We start from the raw sequence: 17,719 nt of genomic DNA, 5'->3' as shown, positions 1-17,719 counted from the left end.
CGCCGCGCCTTCTCGATGCGTTTCACGGGGAAAAGGCGCGTTATGCAACATGGTGAACGCCAGCGGCAGGGATCAACAGGTAGTCAGCGCCACGAAGGTACACTAGTGGAAAAAGAGAGAAGAACGCGTGTGCGCGCTCTCGCCGCCACGTCGCCTCCATTCGGTAGCAGTGCGCTTCCGACGCGGCCATCTCCAACTGCAGCGGAACAATGGCCCGCCGAACGACCGAGAGCCTGTCGGCGGCCATGGGCTCGGCTGCGGAAGGCAGCGTCGTCGACGACGAAACTGGGGGCGAGGCGTGGCTCTGCCGGTCTACTGTGTGCGTGAGCGACGGGGAGAAGGACGATGACAGCGACGTGGAGACGTGCAGTTGGTCTCAGCTAAACACACCAGCACCATTCGGTGGCGAGCTCGACGCAAAGATGGATGGCGAAAACAGTATGGGAGTGAAAGCTGGCAAGGGATCGACAGAAATGTCGTCACGCTCACCGACCAAGAAAATGAAGCGCATGTTACCTCGAATACCCGGATTCTCGAACTCAGAGGCACTACGGACGCAGCTACCGCGATCAACCGTGAAGCAGTCGCGTATAAGACACATCCAAGGTGTAGCAAAAGAAGCGGAGGTGCAATGCAAGACACCAGTGACCTATGCGGGGGCTTCAGAACAATTTGACCGGTTCTCGCCTTCAAAGGATGAAGTCGCAGCGAACCGACGAAAGTGGGACCTGGAGAGAAAGCTGCAGGATGCTGATCAGATGTGCGATTCCATTGTAGCGGTTAATGATGCTGCACGGAAGCGTAACCTCAAACGAAAGTTACAGACTTTAAACCCAGTTGCCCTCTCTGCAGCTGAAGTGGAAGCGAACCAACGGAAATGGGACCTGGAGAAAAGATTGCAAGAAGAAGATCGAATCGTACCCTCAATGATTGCTGAGGCGAGTGGAGCACCTCCAAAGCAGGGCTTTAGACAGAGGCTGCAGAACTTGAACCCGTTCACGATGAATCCGGTTGTTCCCTCTGCAGCTGAGATCGAGTTCAATCGGCGTAAATGGGATCTGGAAAGGAGGTTGCAAGATGAAGCTCAAGTTGGTGGTAGCTTACTGAAAAATCGGAGTCAGCAAGCCTTGGCCCCATTGATTATGAATCCCGTCGTTCTTTCTGGCAGCGAAGTGGAAGCAAACCGACGAAAATGGGAGTTAGAACGAAATTTGCAAGAAGCAGACCGATCTGTGGCAATTGGTGAAGGAAGGAGGACTGCTGGACCAAAGCATGACTCGAGCCAGAAACTGGAGCCTTTACATCCTGTTGTTCCCTTTGTTGATAAAGCGCAAGCGCAGGCAGAGGGGCAAAAGTGGAGCTTAGAGAGAAAGTTATGTGACTTGGAAGATCGCCTTGAGCGCAAACGACAAGTACCTGAGGGAGAGGCTGTGGAGCGAAAACTAGGGATCGACGTGCTTCCTAGTCCTAGTGCAGCTACTAGCAGCCAAGACCGGTCTGGATTCGAGATGTCTTCATCACTGGTGTATCTTCTTTTGTTTTTCAGCACTGCTGTGGTACACTGTGCGATCTTCAACTTTAATTTGGAGTTGCGGCACTTTTTGCGACTTGACATTTACCCCTTCGGTGTACTGCTGCTGTTTAGCTGGATATTTGTTGGCCTTATCCATTTTGTCGGTGGGTTAGTTGGAGATCTTGTACGAAACCGGGTGCTGTTACTACAGCGTATCGCGGCGTTGTGGGGTTTCGCGGTTATGGCTTTGCACGTGGCTGCTTTCCAACTTCCGCCAGTGGTATCATCGATAAGTTTGGTTTTGGGGTTGGTATGCGCTGGTGTGGCTCATGGCAGTGTCTGCCCTAACGTCGTCGCTTTAAGAGTCGAATCCCAGTTTTACAGGCCTCAGTCAGTATTCACACCGATGTCTCCGGAAGACGACAACGAGAACAGCAGTGAAGACGATAGCGAAGCCGAAAGTGAAAACTCCTGCTCATCCGATGATTCGAGTGTGCTTAGTGAGGACGAGCAGCCATATTATGATTTGGCTAGTCACAACTTCTTCTCGGGGTGCTTCGCTGCCAGGTTGGCCGGGTCATCACTTGTACAAGCATATTACTTTCTATTGGTGGACGTCAACACATTCACCGATGACGGCTTTCACTCGCCACTGACTTCGCGGGGCTTTCATTGTATGCTCTTGATGAGCTTCGGACTTTTGGCCTCATTTATATACTTTTGCTTCAAATCATGGGGCAACTGTCAAAATAATCGCTATCCAGGCCAACCATCATTATTTGCTGGCACTTCCGAAAGGCAAAAGTTTGAGAATAAGCTTGCAATATTGGAACAGGGGTTCAATGCATCGGTTAAAGTGATTTGGACGTGGAGTTGGAAAAACCTCGTGCAGCTATGCAACCGTGCACTTGTCGGCTATGCACTACTATCTTTTGTGATGATGACGCTTATAGGCACTGGCTTCTCCGTTGTGCTTTTGTTTGCGTCGCACACTTCACTTTCTGTCCGTTTGGTGGCATTCTTGTTGATTGTGGTGGGCTGGTTGCTAACCATGATTGCCGGATCAAGACAACTTAATCCAACCAAGAAGCAGCTTCTGCGCGAATGCCGTCGTTTGGGCTTACGCTCCCGACAACTTTATCTGGTTATCTTCGCGGTTGCTTTCATCTGCGTATCCGGATGTGTTTCATTCCTACGTGCGCAGCTCTATACTACCATGGTTGTGCAAGTGTGTCAAACACGGCTTTTGATCCCGGGCACTACAAACACACTCTTCAACCCGGAATTACTTGGTGTTGCTGTTGGAACCTCCTCACTAATTCTTATTGGACTCACTCGGATGTTAAGCGGAGATGATGCTTCTGTGAGCCCTAAGCTAAGCTCACTGACAATGTCAAACAATGCAACACCCGCGACTCCCGTGTTCCAGAAGACACATACGTCATTTTACCAGCGCTTGCTGCCATGCCTGGCGTCGTGCCCTCCGGTTACACGGATGTGTTTCGCCATGCTGCTTTATCTCGTCAGTATTTTTCTGTCCAGCGTTGTCGAGTTGTACCGCCGGAAGGCGGCGGTGAATCCATCGGTTTTACCACGAAGTTGTGGCAGTGTGCACTCAGACTTTGCCTTCCTTTGGACATTGCCATATGTGGTGCTATTGGGTGCTTCCGACGCCCTGTTCCGCGTGAGTTTACAAGAGCAGTGTCACGAGCTAGCACAAGACTCAATCCCATCATCAGCCACAAGGCCGCCACGTCGTTGGGCTGGTGCAGTTCAAGGCGCTATCTCGCTAGCCGAGGCGTTGGGGTATACTACAGCGCTGGCACTTGTGGCGGTATTGTCGCGGTGGCTCTTTCGCCCCGAGTTAACGGATATGGCCTTGCTCTTTTTGTTGCTCACGACGGTGGTCGCGCTGACACATGCATTGCTTAATCGAATCGCAGCTCGTGCTCAGGCGTATCAACGTTCTTACTCTCCTATCCGTTGTCCCAGATTCTCCAGTTAGCTTAGTAGTTAGTTGGAGGCACTACGTGTCCAGTTGGAAGACATGCAAAATATTTATTTCAATACACTAAACTTGTGCACGTGCATACGACTAACTACATTGAGAACAGAAACAGCAGCGTCGCCTAGAGCCAAGGGTACCAGGTGGGGTACATTTCACGCTGGCGTTCGGGGCTCATTGCAACATCCAGCAACTCACGCACACTCTTACCCCGCGCCGACTCCCCGTTTTCCTTCTTGAGCGATACTCCGCGAATCCGCTCGAGAACGAGATTTACATTTGCTTCGACTCGCTGCTGCACTTGGGACTCCACGCGGCGCTGCGCCACAGCTGCTGGTGATGTCGGGCCTGACGATGCACCAGGCGATGACACGCGACCAGCAGATTGCGGATCAAGAGAAAGAAGACGCGTCTTCGAAGCATGCCACGACAGCAAGTCGTCGCGGAAAAAGAGACATAGCTGGTTGCTTAGAATATCCTCCTCGCTCGTAAGTGCCTCCGCAGCAGCTGTCATACCCACACTAAATGGTCCCTGGACTCCGGGGCGCGTCATGAAGCTGTGGAGATTTCGCGTGAGGCGGAATGGCATGGTCGTGGCAGCCTCCAGAATGCCACTACTAGCGTATCCAGGCCGCAGTTCTGTACTCACCACACGACCGGTGCGTCTCGAGAAGAGCACACGATGCGGTGCACGGTCTCCGACAAAGAGCGCGTACGATAGAAAGCTCGATAGCGCTAGGTGCTTCGTAAACTCGCTGCGGAACTGGAAGTAGGCATCACTGTGAGCCGAGATACCATGCACATACTTAGCCAAAAGCGTTTCAGGAACGTGCTCGTCGCAAATCTCGTTGAAGGCACGAGCTTTAGCCTGTGTCACGCGTTCCTCCTCCCGCTTGTTTGAATCATTTTCAGTCCCAGCTGCTGCATACGCTTCGCAGACACGCTCGCGATAGAGTTCAACAGGGAAGTCCGGGTCTTTGCTCTCGACCTGGCAGTCTAGCTCATAGATTTCACCAAGCGTAACGAAGTCACGGTTGTCCTCAAGCAGGCGTACGCGTGGGGTAAGTGGAATCACCTTCGGCACGTGGAAAACCGTGTTGCGCTTTTTCGTTTCCTTGTGGCGAAGAAGCAACCGATTCAACAACAGATACATCTGCATCATCCGTTCGTCGGTGCGAGTAATGTGGGTCATTGCATACTGCACCAGGAAGTAGTATGTTCGACCATCACTTCCGCCCATGGAAACACGCCGTTGCGTAAATCCATTGCGTAACAACACATCCACAGAATTCTCGAAATGCTGGATACGTGCATGAAGATCCTTGATAGGCTCACTGTCCGACACATACTGACCTGGAACCTCCATGTTGGAACTACTGAGCTCCATCAGATGACGACTACACTGTTCAAGGTAGAGTCTGCCAGCGTTTCGCTTACCAACCTTTTTCACACGTAGTTGCAACAAACTCTTCCACCGCTTTAATCGGTTCATAATTTCGTAAAGGGTAGTTGCTACTCCATCCTGCTGCTGTTCGTCATCACCTGCAAGCGGAGTAAAGTCACGCTCAAACGCGTCCTTAAACTCTGCCACAAACGCCTCGTGCTTCTCATTCTTTTGGTGAGGAAGCAGCACAAATAGCTTCCGACAAACCCTCGCGAGTGCTGCACGCAGCATCTTCGGCACAGGTTCCGTTTTCGTTAGTCTCGGTAGCTGATAACATTTAAGCAAAAGCGCGTGAACAGCTGTGAGCAGCTCTTCTTCCGGCTCGGGTCGGAAGCGCGTGATCATCTCTTCCAGCATACACTCCATTTCAAACGTAAGCGAATCATGCGATCTGCGTAAGAAATTCAAGAGATCCTCTGTGTACTGCACGGGGCCAACTTCAGCCTTCAGTGAATGACCATCACCACCGTTGTTGCGAACTTTTTCATTCCACGCTTCAAGCGTCAGTACAACACCGGGTGCTGCATTGAATGCAGCTGGGGTTGGTCGAGGAGGTCCAACAAGGCCTGGAACCTCCTGGACTTGGGCAACTGGCATCGTTGAAGGAACTCCAACAACATGACCAGATTTAGTTCGGTAGTACGTACGATTGCCTGACGGAGACGTCGCATTTGAAGAAGGCGAAACACCCGGTAGGGTTGAAGCATTTAGTTGTTGTTGCTGCTGATTGGCGAGCATCATCGCGTTGTCTCGGTTCTCCAAAAAGAAAGCTCGCATTGTATAGTACAGTGCCTGTGGAAACTTAGCTGAGAGACCTCGTAGCAAACCCCGAATCTGGGGTGCCTCCGGGCGTCCAAGTGCCATCAGCAACTGTGGAATCCAAATGATCCATATCCAAATAGGCAATTGCTTGCCGTGTGTCTCGAAGGCTTGAATAAGAACACCTCGGCGGTCATCCATATTGAGCAGCCATAGCACACGCGCAATCATAAGCCGCGCTGAGTTGCACCTGTGATGAATAGCTTGTAAGTAGCACGCGATAGTTTGGGAGGCTAGCGCTAGGTCTTTCCGAACGAGGAACAGCCTGTAACAATAGTGGCCCCAAGAAAGCCATCCTTTGCCATAACTGTCACAGATCTGGAGACAATGAGAGAATGTTTGGTTGGCCTCGGGAAGTGATCCTTGTGCTTCCAAGAAGAGAGCCTTCAGACGAAACATTTCCGCTTTCTGTCGCAAACTGAAATAATCCAGGTTGGTTGTGTTCAGGATACTCAATCCTCCTGAATACTCCGTTGCGCTTTCATAGCAAATGCTAACTTGTTCACGCAGCTTCGAGAATGCATCCTGCACATCCATGGCCGGAACTGAATACAATTTCGCTAGCGCACCCAGGCATACATCGGGTAGGCGCTGCTTACGTGCTGTGTGCGCGAGTTTTATCACGGACCACGGACTGTCGTGCATGCAAGCGAGTACTTGCGCATCACTCCAAGCAAACGTAGTTTTGACCACTTGGAACATGTGCGATCGCCATGTCAGAATATCGTCCCAGAGTAGAATAGGCTCCCACTTGTTTGGTAGGCGCTCTCGCCACGTATTAATGGACGGTTTGAGATTCGGTAGCGCAGCATGTTGAGCACTAGCGGACTTGATGTCTTCCATCATCTGAATAGACTCTTTTACCTCTACAAACTTGTGAAACAAGTGCATGAGTGGCAAATGCGCGCGAGAAAGAATACGCGGTAGACCCTGCCATTGGTGCAGCGCCAGCTCGGCAGTCTGGGAAGCAAGCGTATCGATAGCACTGCGTTTATCTGCATCAAGAATGGCTATGTACAGTCGTTGTAAACGGGTTTGTGGACATCCCAGCTCTGTCGAGGACTGCATAGACGGAGATAGTAGTAGTTGCTTAGCTGAAGCCCAGTCTCCGCGTTTCCAAGCGCAGTCAAGCAACAACTCTTGGTTTTGTGTCGACTTGGCAAAATCATTCATTAGCTGCCACTGACACAACTGCTTTGCACACCCCACCCAGCGCTCCTCCCACAATCTCAACTCGAAAAGATTCACATCCTCCACACTCACACGTCCGCTCTGTGCCTTGGATAGTGCACGGAAGTATTCCTCCTGCGCTTCATGTACGCAGCCGAGAGCTTCCAGAGTTAGCGCCGTACGCGTTTCTGACTGCGCAATATTCTCCAGACTCAATCCAATGCGAAGATCATCTTCACTCAGTTGTTTGTAAATAGCACTGAGAGCTTCTATCCATCGTAATCGACTCTCTACGCATAGATCCGACTTTTCCACTTGGAACTCGCAAAGCCTGATGGCACAGCTCCACACATCATATGCGGATGAAATATGCAGCACCAGCTCAGGTGTTAGCACGGGGGCACTATGGTTCGTGCTTACAATTCCCTTCATCAGAGTTTGGACCACATTAGTGCGTCGAGGAGTAGACGCGCCGAGGGGGACGTTCAAATCGCGCTTGTTGTACTTGGAAGCCAAGATTTTCAGCAGTTGACCTGTGACTAATGCTTGTTCCGACGCCTTCAGTAGGTCCCAAGCTGCACTAAACAGATTCACCCACAATTCCTTGGCTAGCTCCATATCAATGTGTGCTAAGTCGCGTAAAGACAACGTAAGCTCTGATGATTTCACACCGCCATAATTCTCCAAGAATTCGGCATGTACTGACGTTTTCGACGACATTCCATTCCCTGTAGACCCCGGTCCTTGCAGAGTGGAAATCACAGGTGTCACATTTGGGGAAATGGCTGCCATTAGAGTTTCGATAGCAATCACCGGCCAGTATCGAGTTCCACAAGCTTGCCAATCCTGGCGTAGAACAAGTTGCAACCGCGCAACGGGTCCGGGGCTAGTTGCTGCAAAGAAGATCTGCAGGAACTTCTCACGCGTCGCGGAATCTGGCGCAAGTAGGCCCGCCATGAAGTGTGTGGTAAGGCTGTGGCTTTGTGGTGTAGGGCTCAAGTGCAACTGGTGAGCGTGGTGTTTCGCATCACCGGGCGGTGGTGGATCGCAAAGCTTGAGCACTAACTGATAATACTCCTCGTTTAGAGGCAGCGCAGATATCTCATTGAGCCGGTCAAACGTCGACATTTTACTCAGCAGCGTCATCTTGTCTTTCGTGGTCAAAACTTGATGGCGAGCATCCGTTGATGCGACCATCTTAGCCACAATCTTTGTGACCTGCAGCAGCAGCGGGATGTTGAATGACCCCTCCAGGCAGTGAACCAGCAGGTTTGTGTACAGACGACGGTGCTCGCCTGTTGTGAAGGTACATTTTGCTAATAATCCATAGCACAATACGAGCAGTTCAATTGGCCTTTTGCCGTTGCTTCCAACGAAAGAGCCACGGGTCGTTATGTTATTTGCGTTCGCCCCCATTTTTTTCTTCAACGCACTGCCACCCTTTGTATTGGCCGGATCACTTCCAAGCGACTGATCGTTAACAGCCCCCTTCTTCTTGGTTATCAATTTGTCGCTTGACATTTCGCGCTTCTTTACGACGTGCCGTACTACATTATTCACAGCCAACTTGGATCTCCCCGCCTGCATTTGGTTCCATTCATTAACAATCGCCAAGGATGGTGTAGCCATCACTCTGTTCCGTCCAAAAGAGTCCACAACAGCTTGCCCACTCTCCACGCCCATAGCTGTACCACTGCTACCTCCAGGCTTTCCGCCATGACCACTTCCACCTCCTGCTGCTGCCGACTGAATCAAATGTTCACGCGTAAACCGCTGCGTCAGCTTTAGTAACGCTGGAGCAAAATGATCCACAAACTCTGGTGTAATCTCGGCAAGACCATTCAGCAGCTTCAACGTAAATTCGCCAGGGTAGCTGATCGGTGACACAACCACGCGAGGATGCTGTGAAAACAGCAAACGCATCCGTGCCGCCTCGTGATTGATGAGTGGATTAATACCACTTGGATCTTTTTGATTCTTCCCTGGAGTGTGTACATGGCCCACAGCAGTGTTAGTTGACGCCCCACTCTGCTTATCAGCTTTAGAACCAGTCGAACTCTGAGCTGCATTCTTTCCCTTTGCCTTTGAAGCAAGCCCTGACGCGCCTCCAGACATGGCACTACCCGCACTGGCCAATTCTTGCTGGAACATCGCCGCATTTACGAGGCGCTCGTTAATAATTTCACGAAGCCATGGGTAGAATTTGCAAACAACAAGCGGCTGGGGGGCGCGAGATGGAGGATAGAGCTACAATGCAAAACAAAGAATACACAGGATATGACCACCACAACGGTAGGTGTTAAAAACAAATTCAAACACGCGAGGAATGCGAGCACACACGTACCTCCGCCATTCGGCGTAGAAACTTTGTAAGACTAGCTTGGATATCGTGGTTCTGGCGATCGAAACACGGTTCAAGCAGCTTCATAATGCGAGGAGCATATTGAATAACATACGGCATTGGACGCTTGGACTTAGATACCACCTCGGGAGTGATTAAAGAGTTCAAGATACCCAGGACAGCATCCAGAATTGCCAGTGACGACAAAGGCGCACCCTTGGGTACAACAAAAAACGGTGGCATCACTGTCGGTGGCGGTGGTGCTGGAATCGGAACTTGCTGCCCAGCCCCTCCAGCAGCAGCGGCGGCGGCGTTCATGTTAGCCTGTAACTGTTGCTGTTGCCGAATCACAGTCTCCGCCGTGACTGCGATCAACTTGTCGAAATAGGAGAAACGAATAGATGCAGATGGCCATAAACGAAGCGCCTTGTCAAACAACTCGCCACACGTTTTTGCCAATCGACTTGTCTCCTGCTTATCCGCAGATGCCAAGGCAAAACGAAAAGCGAAGTTGATTACCAGATCCACCATAGCACCGCTCAACTCGAAATCGTCCTCGCTACTCCCCGCCCGATTCACTTCAGAAGACGGAGATGCCGAGATTTGCCCAAGCTGCTGACTAGATTCAGGTGCTGGAACTTGTATCTGCAACGTGGTAGCGCTGCCATCACCCGAATTAGCACTTGGCTTAACATCTACAGTCCTTGCATTCGATGAACCAGTGCTCTCACTTGGCGAAACCTTCCGTTTCTTTGACGCGTGGTCGTCCGGACCTCCTTCCAAAGTAGCGGTAGTCATTGCAGACGGGCTTCGTTTTAGCTCCCCTCCGGGGCTCCCTGCCTTGTGTCCAGCGACGGAAAGAGCACCCCTCATCGCGAGTCTATCTTGCCGTGTTTGTTCCCACGAAATGACCAAATCGACAATGTTTACCGCAAGTCGTCGGTTGTCAGGTGTACTGCTAGGAGGGATTGCCAAGCGATTTAGGGAGTTCACCATAAGCGGCACAAACTGGCCGCGAAATGGATAGAACAGCGCCGGATGCCGAACTATTAGGAACCAAATGTGCACCAACTGCCCCAGAACATGCCCCTCTTCATACGCTATCTTTTTCGTCCACTTGATAGCCTTGATAAATTCGTTTGAAGGCAAACGGCTTGGCAAGGCCGGCAAGAGGATGTCAAATGCCTTTCGTACAAGAAAACGCGCGTCCATTTCGTGCGTGCGCAACAATGCAACATACACTTGTAGCACAATCTTCGGTGGTGTATCGTATACAGAGATGAAGCGGCAAACGTTTACATATGCCCACAATTTTGACGTTAGGTCATGCGCCTTCAAGTGATTCCACGCAAACTTGATTACTTCCTTGCGATGGTCCGTTACGTACTTGCTCATGTGCTGGATGAGGAGCGTTCCGAGTTTAAGAAGCTCAATTCGAAGGCTTTGCATAGCCTCCGGTGGAAAATCTTTGCTTGCCAAAATTTCCCGCAGCATCCACATGACAGTGTCGAGGTCCATGACTTCGATATTGTTTACATTTGGATCCTCAAACGACGTTGTCAGCACAGGCATTATCAATAGTTGAACAGCGTGAACCTTGAGGTCTTCGGATGCACCTGGCTCACGTAGCATGCGCAGGAATAATCGAATGAGATTGCGCTTGTTTGCCACGTTGTACTTGGTTGCGACCTCTTCACGATAGAACGTTTGCAGGAAACTGAAGTCAAACGGAGTGCGGTGTAGAAACACCGATACCATGTCCAGCAGCACCTGTACGTCTTCAGGTTTGGCTCGGCTGTACGTGATTAAGCACTTAATCAGTAATTTAGACTCCAGGTGAAATTTGATCGGCAATCGATCGTGCGCAACAAGTCGCTGGACGCGCGCTGATGAGCGCCATAATTTCCGTAAGCAATCGATAATGGCCGCTTGTGACGCTAACCACGTCGGATGGAGTTTGCTAATCGAACGAACAAGTCGCAACCCTTGGTAATGCAACTCCAATGCCTCTTGTTGGGCTTTGGAAGCAAATGGCCCACCACTGACAGCGGTTGAACTACCGCCCAAGACTAGCGATGTTGCTAAACCCTGGCTTTGAGCACGGGCAATTTTCGCTTGGGCTTGCGCGTTTGCACGGTGAACGTATGTTGCCTGCGCCTGCTTTGCCTTTTCCTGCGCTTGCATTGGCTTTAAGCCTTGAGCCTGAGCCGTTGCAAGTGCCTGGGCATGAACCTTCTGAGCATTCACTTGAATCTGAGCCTGTAGCTGTTGTGCCTGCTGCTGTGTGACGAGTGAGCTCATAGCCGGATTGGGTAGCGGCGTTTGCATGGCAGCAGTCGAGATATGGCTTTGAGCTTTTGCAATATACTCTTTGCTAGCGAACTGTGCTTTTGCTTGGGCTTGAACCAGCGATAGTCCTTGAGCTTGTGCAGCTGCAAGAGTCTGCGCGTGTAGTTTCTGTGCATTCGCCTGGATCTGAACTTGTGACTGCACTTTCAAAGCCTGCTGAGCGTTCACTTGAGCCTGAGCTTTCACTACATACGCAGCACGGGCTTGAACTCCACGAGCCTCCGCCGCCGAAGCGGTCATTCCTTGAGCCTGTGCGTTTGCCACAGCCTGCGCTGCTGCTTTTTGTGCATTCAGCTGGATTTGGGTCTGCATCTTGGTGTCGTTTGACACGTCTGCCCCACTCTTTGAATCGCCAAGGCCAGTAGCGTTGAGCTTCAGCGCAGCATTAAAAGTAGCTTCTACGACAGATTCGGCGCCACCATCGCCAATTATGACCGCGTGAAGTGGAGCCGCCTCGGGTAGCTTGATAAGCTGCTGGAACAGCGACGAATACTTCACCTCAACTAACTGCTCACGTTTTAAGAAAAATGCCACAGCTTTTGACGCGTAGCGATTTAAGAATCGCGTCAGCGGAATTCGGTATGGCGAGCTCATTTTGCCATAGCTTCCATACTTCGGCAGTACAGCCTCGAGGTCTACCACGCAATTAATGAGTGGCTCCAAAAATGCATCGTTGGGAGGTAACAAGTGAAAAAGATCCACTATTGCTGCTGCCACAGCGGGCTCTTCACCCCGCTTCCAAATTCCGGCTTTGACGATTCGATCTGGGTCACGCCACTGTTTAAGATGTTCTAACAGTTTTTCCCCGAGTGTCACGTTGAAGCAACTACTGAGCAGCGTCAGCAGACGCGACAGTCCCTCTAGTAGGGGAAGGTTAAGCTTCCGGTAGTCGGCCAAGTTAAGAAGTACCGGTCGCAAGCACTGTTGCAGGAGTTCCTTCGGTAGAAACACATCCTTATTTTGCTTGTTCAGCTGAATGACATCCGTTAAAGCATCCTGGGCTACCTGAACCAGCTCCGGGGGCTGACCTGTCAGGTATCGAAAGAAAACACCCACAAAGCGATTGCGGTATTCAGGGTGCTGGTTTAGCTCGTTCGGTGCTGCGAGAAAGGCTGCACGGAGCAGTTTGGCAGCTGCAATACGCAATTCGCAGGCCTGAGAAAGTCCAAACGGATATTCTTGGGCCGATACACCTGACCCTGGTATCGCCGGTGTTGCACCTCCAACATTACTGGGACTCTCTGCCCCGACCATTGTAATTCCGTCGCGCTGAGAGTCCTCCGAAATCAATTTCCACACTTCCTGAAGAAAGATCATGAGTTCCTTCGTTAAAGAAAAGATCGGGGGCTCCAATGACAACGCGTATGCCATAGCATCCACGTAGCCTGTCCTGGTATTACTAGGCAGCATGCGTAGATTACACCCAGTGATCTGTTTGCTGATCAGCTGATTGTATGGATACAGGAGCGCTGAAGCAGTCGCTTCTTGCAGTGATGCGACTGTAGTGATGCATTGCTTCGCGAATTGTCGTGCAGGTGCCTTTGGACTTAGAAATTCCACTACAAGCATCTGGAAAACTTCTGTGTCCTGAAAGGCAACACACGATAGAAAATCTTTCTTCTTGGAATCGTCGTCGCGAAGTTGATCCGCAAAACCCGAACGAACCTTCCAGGCAGTCTTTACAACCTCAATCAATGTCTCGCCAGTCACAACACTTACGGTGGCACTTACTTCCGGAGGATGATCCGACAGTACGAAAAACAACGCCTTAATAATCGTGAGCTCATTTTCGTGGCACCACTGAGGCTCAAGCAGATCTACAAGGAGTTGCAGACCAATTGCGCCTCCTAGCTTTTGGCGCCAGCTTCCTTTGTCGTAGCAACCGTGAGCGAAGACCTCGCACATACTATTAAATAGAGCACCTCCGCGCTCCACAGCTAGTTGTGGCGAGTCAAACTGAGCAATAGCTATCTTGGTAATGAACATGGTTATCGCTTTCGCTGCATCGACAACTCGTTGATCCGGCGAGCTAAGCGCAACTGAAATTTCTTGCACAAACGAGTAAAAATCATTCGTCACATCTCCTTCCGCCATCTTTGAAACCCCATACGTCGCCTGGCGAACTGTTTCTATCCGTTTCATAGTTGCCAAGTGTCGACCAGGTGACAACCCTCTTGTTGCTGCATAGAGTGTCGATGCATGCAGAGAAGAAAGCACAGCAAAATCTGGCTGGTCTCGGGAACAATTATCCAACGCTAATATTGTCAAATGAGCCGCAATTCCTTCCAATACCTTTTTCGCCTCATCACCAACATCCACATCCACCATCGTTTCGAATAAAACCTCCAATAGCTGTCTGCGTGTGGAGCGCAGTGCCTCGTGTGAAATTACTTTCTGCATCGGTTCTACATGCTGCGAACCCAAACTGCTGGCGTCTCCGCTACTATCAACTGTTTCATGGCCAGCGCTTGCATAGTGGTTTACATTGAGAGACACCACAGCCGCGCGGGAAACAAACGTAAAAGCTGAGCGCTTATGTTGCAACATTGATCCACGAACTTTCCCCATTGTTTCAGTCTCCAATTGAAGCGTCTTGTCGTCTTTTTCAAGCAAAAAGGACGGTTTTGTTATGTTTTCACCTTCCTCAAATTCGTCGACATCCGCAAGGCGTGAATCAGCCTTGTTGAGATTGTTACGCTCCGCAGACGTCTTCCGCAAGTACGTGCGAAGTACCTTAGTTGCCTGCGCAACTAGCATATCCATCTTCATCGGAAATCTGCCGTCATGATTAAGTGCAACTCCATCACCTTCCATGTCAATCTCCATACTATCTCCGTCTCTTCCCCACTGAAACGTGAACGACAAACCCGTGAACGAGTGCTCATGGTATTCTAGATTCAGCGGATCCATGAGGTATTGCCGATTTCGGCCTCCAATTTTGCCAAGAATTCGCATGGCTAATTCACCGTACGGATACGGTGGCGGGATGAGATGTGTGTTCAATGCCTCAATTATCTCCGTAAGTAATCGGTCTTGAGACGTCATGATTGGATACAAGAAGTCCGGGTTGAGATTATCCACCCAAAACTCAAGTGTCCGCAGTCCTAAATACGCAAGTTCACCGCGCGACAAGATTGCACGCACTACTGATTTCATGAGAGATGGCAAGTACTGTAGCAGCGAACTCAATCGAGCAGGGATAGTCAAGCATAACTCCAATAGGACCTCTTGCATCGCCGGTTTCCCTATGTGCTTCTGTAGTCGCATCAGAGCCGACAATACACCCGGCAGCAGCGGGAAGACCTCTTTGTAAAAGTTTTCATACTTCCCACCCGAAATTGACCGGAACAACGCGCGTAACAACAGCAAATAGTTATCCGGGTGCTTCGTGAATGTGGCTTGCTTTAGACATGACTCAATGATCGTACGCAGATGTGGGAAGAGCGCTGATTCGTTCGACTTGAACAACGTGACCGAACCAAAAACAATCTTGAATAGTCGAAGCACAATTGAGGCACGATGCACTTGGGGTACCGCGCGCATCTTCTCAAATTGCATGTTCTCAATAGCCATCACTTTTTCCACACGTTTGGTGTCGGGCAAGTCTCCCTCCGACTCCACACTTAGATCCTTCATCTGCGTAATTAAAAACTTCAGCAAGATCTCGGCAAACCAACAACTCACATTTGAGTTAGCCAAGAAATGCTGAGGAATCGTCAAAATAGCGTGGTCTTGGAGGATACACTCATAGAGCAGCTCAATGTTCGAAATGAATAGGTCCCGAAAGTCTGCGGCATCCAAAACCGTGAATGCTCCAGCAAAGTGGTCCAGCATTTGTTTTTCCTCCGACAAAGTGTTTTCAGAAAGCGTGTAAAGGATAAAACATCGAAGTCCATTCCGAAGCACCTTCGCGATAAGCAGGCGCTCGTCATCAGTCAATGGATACAAATGTTCGCTACCTGATGACCGCCCGGACGCACTTCCCACCACGTCCATAGAATGAGAGTTCAAACCCGGATGAATTCCCTGAGAGCTCGAAGCAGCAGTCGCGCCACCTCCATCTGTACTATTGGCATCAACGGTCGATAAATCCTTAGCATGCGGATTTCGGTAATTGGCCGTACACCAAATTACCGCACGAATACCCAGGATCATTGTGCGTAATAGAGACTTGATATCACGAATATTCGGTTCTTCCTCCGAAATAGAGTCTGCAGGACGGTGGACACGCATATGCGGCAACAGTAGGACCTCCAGCTTTTTCTCATACTGTGTTTTCTGCACGACTTCTTTTGGGAGCAGACTGGACTGTTTGATTTTATCCATAGCACCTCCTTCCAGTAGATCGCCTCGATCTCCGCTAGACTTACTGCGAAGAGTAGTTGCAAGAGCCATTGGCAAATTTGCCAGTGTTGTACCGAACTTCCCAGAAATTATCAGCAGAATACGCGAGAGGATATTGCGACCTTTCCATGCGTCCGTATCGTCATTCTTAGCACTGATATCGACAAGGTTGAGAAGCAGCCGAATACTGGTCGTCTGAATCGAGATCGGCAGCGTTGGGTCATGGATTCGCTTCCCGTAGAAATCCACAATTGCGCTCACTTGTGCCAGCGTTAGCATGTCCCGAACATGATGTATCATGTCTGCTAGTGTTGAATACGCCAACGGCCGGATCTGATAAAAGCTGCAACGTCCCTTGCCCACCAGGACGTCATCGTTCATAAGCAGTTCCAGCTGTGGGTAAAACCCTCTTCGAAAGTCTGTGGAGATGATGTGTCTTGCAGCCACAAAAATATCCTTACGCAGCACAAAGGCATCCTTCGGGCAGGCCACGAGCAACTTTACCGTGTTCTCACAGATAGCATCTTGGAATGGACGCATAAGGTTCGCACATCCACGCAGCAAATACGTCACAAACGACAGTGTCTTCACTTGACAATCCAAGAAATCCAAATATCGCGATGGATGTGTCGTAGCTGCCGTATCAGGTGCACGCAACGCCAATGCTGACATCATCAGCGGTACTAAAACCGGAATATAGCTCTCGATGTAGCTCGGATAGCACTGGAAGAGCAGCATGATGATTAATGGCAGCTCGGAAATTGTCTTGAACGACTCCAGGTTGCTGCAGATAGGCTCATCTGTAGCTGGGTCGCTACCAGGAGTTGCATTACCAGTAGCACTAGCACCACCATTTTCCGGCGCTGCAGTAGAAGAAGGCACTGCAGGTGCACCGGCCTCGCCAGAGCTGCTACTCGTTGCCGCCTGCGATGCCGACGCCTCTGCTTGTGTAGACTCGATGGCAGCACTATGGGATGGCTGCTTGTCAGATTCCTTCGTTTCCTCTGTAGTAGCAGCTGAAGATGCAGCAACTTTTGCAGCTGTGGGCGTCGTTGCCGCCGACGCCACGGAGCTGGACTTGTGCGTCTCCGGCGGCCCACTGAACTGCTTCTTCATCGTCGTCTGCAGGTTCTTGTACATGAGTTGCACCAGCTCTAGAAACGGCTGCACTTCGTTGCGCAGTCCCGGGCGGTAATTGCGGTGCAGGTCGAACAGCGTCTTGAGCGCGATGAGCGCGTTGTCCTCGTTGTCTTTCTGCAGGACCTCCATCAGCAGCTGCAGCAGCTGCGCCACGTACGGCCGCAGCGCCTCATTGCTCGGCAGTCGGTTCAGGATCTGCAGTAGCACCTTCCGGCAGCGGTTCTGCGTCGTGGAGCGCAGCTGCGGCGGCAGCTTGGAGTGCAGCAGCCCTTTCCAGACGGGGAAGAGCGCCTCGAGGATGCGGCCCAGCTGCGGCGTGTGCAGGATCTCGGCGCGGCGGTACAGGTCCACCAGCTCCTTCAGCACGGCGTCCGGGTCGCCGTCCACCAGCTTCTGGCGCACCACCTCCACGTTCATCGTCGTCCCTCGGCGTCCGCGTGCTGCCTGCCGTGCGGGCCTTCGGGATTCCGCCTTGTAAGGCTTGCGGCGGCGATCTACGATTGGTGGATATATACTCCATATATATACCATATTTTAGCGAATCGAAAGATAATGTAGTTTCCACCAATAGAAAAAATGGATACATGTAGCCAC

General features: G+C 50.9%; 1 protein-coding gene across 1 annotated transcript; it reads right to left on the bottom strand.

The window, feature by feature from the left end:
• Positions 1–3,642: 3,642 nt before the first annotated feature.
• Positions 3,643–17,542, bottom strand: IUM83_00705 (Phosphatidylinositol kinase (PIK-L3); the record flags this gene model as incomplete). The annotated part of the gene is made up of 3 exons (XM_067924498.1): positions 3,643–5,229; positions 16,349–16,826; positions 17,091–17,542. The coding sequence occupies 3 exons, from the start codon at positions 17,540–17,542 to the stop codon at positions 3,643–3,645; spliced, it is 2,517 nt and encodes an 838-aa protein (XP_067788931.1).
• Between the last annotated feature and the right edge of the window lie 177 nt (positions 17,543–17,719).

This window comes from Phytophthora cinnamomi (genome assembly GCF_018691715.1).
Source record: "Phytophthora cinnamomi strain GKB4 chromosome Unknown Contig53, whole genome shotgun sequence".
Classification (NCBI taxonomy): Eukaryota; Oomycota; class Peronosporomycetes; order Peronosporales; family Peronosporaceae; genus Phytophthora; species Phytophthora cinnamomi.
Note: the sequence above shows the minus strand (reverse complement) of the source record. Positions and strands in the feature narration are given on the sequence as shown.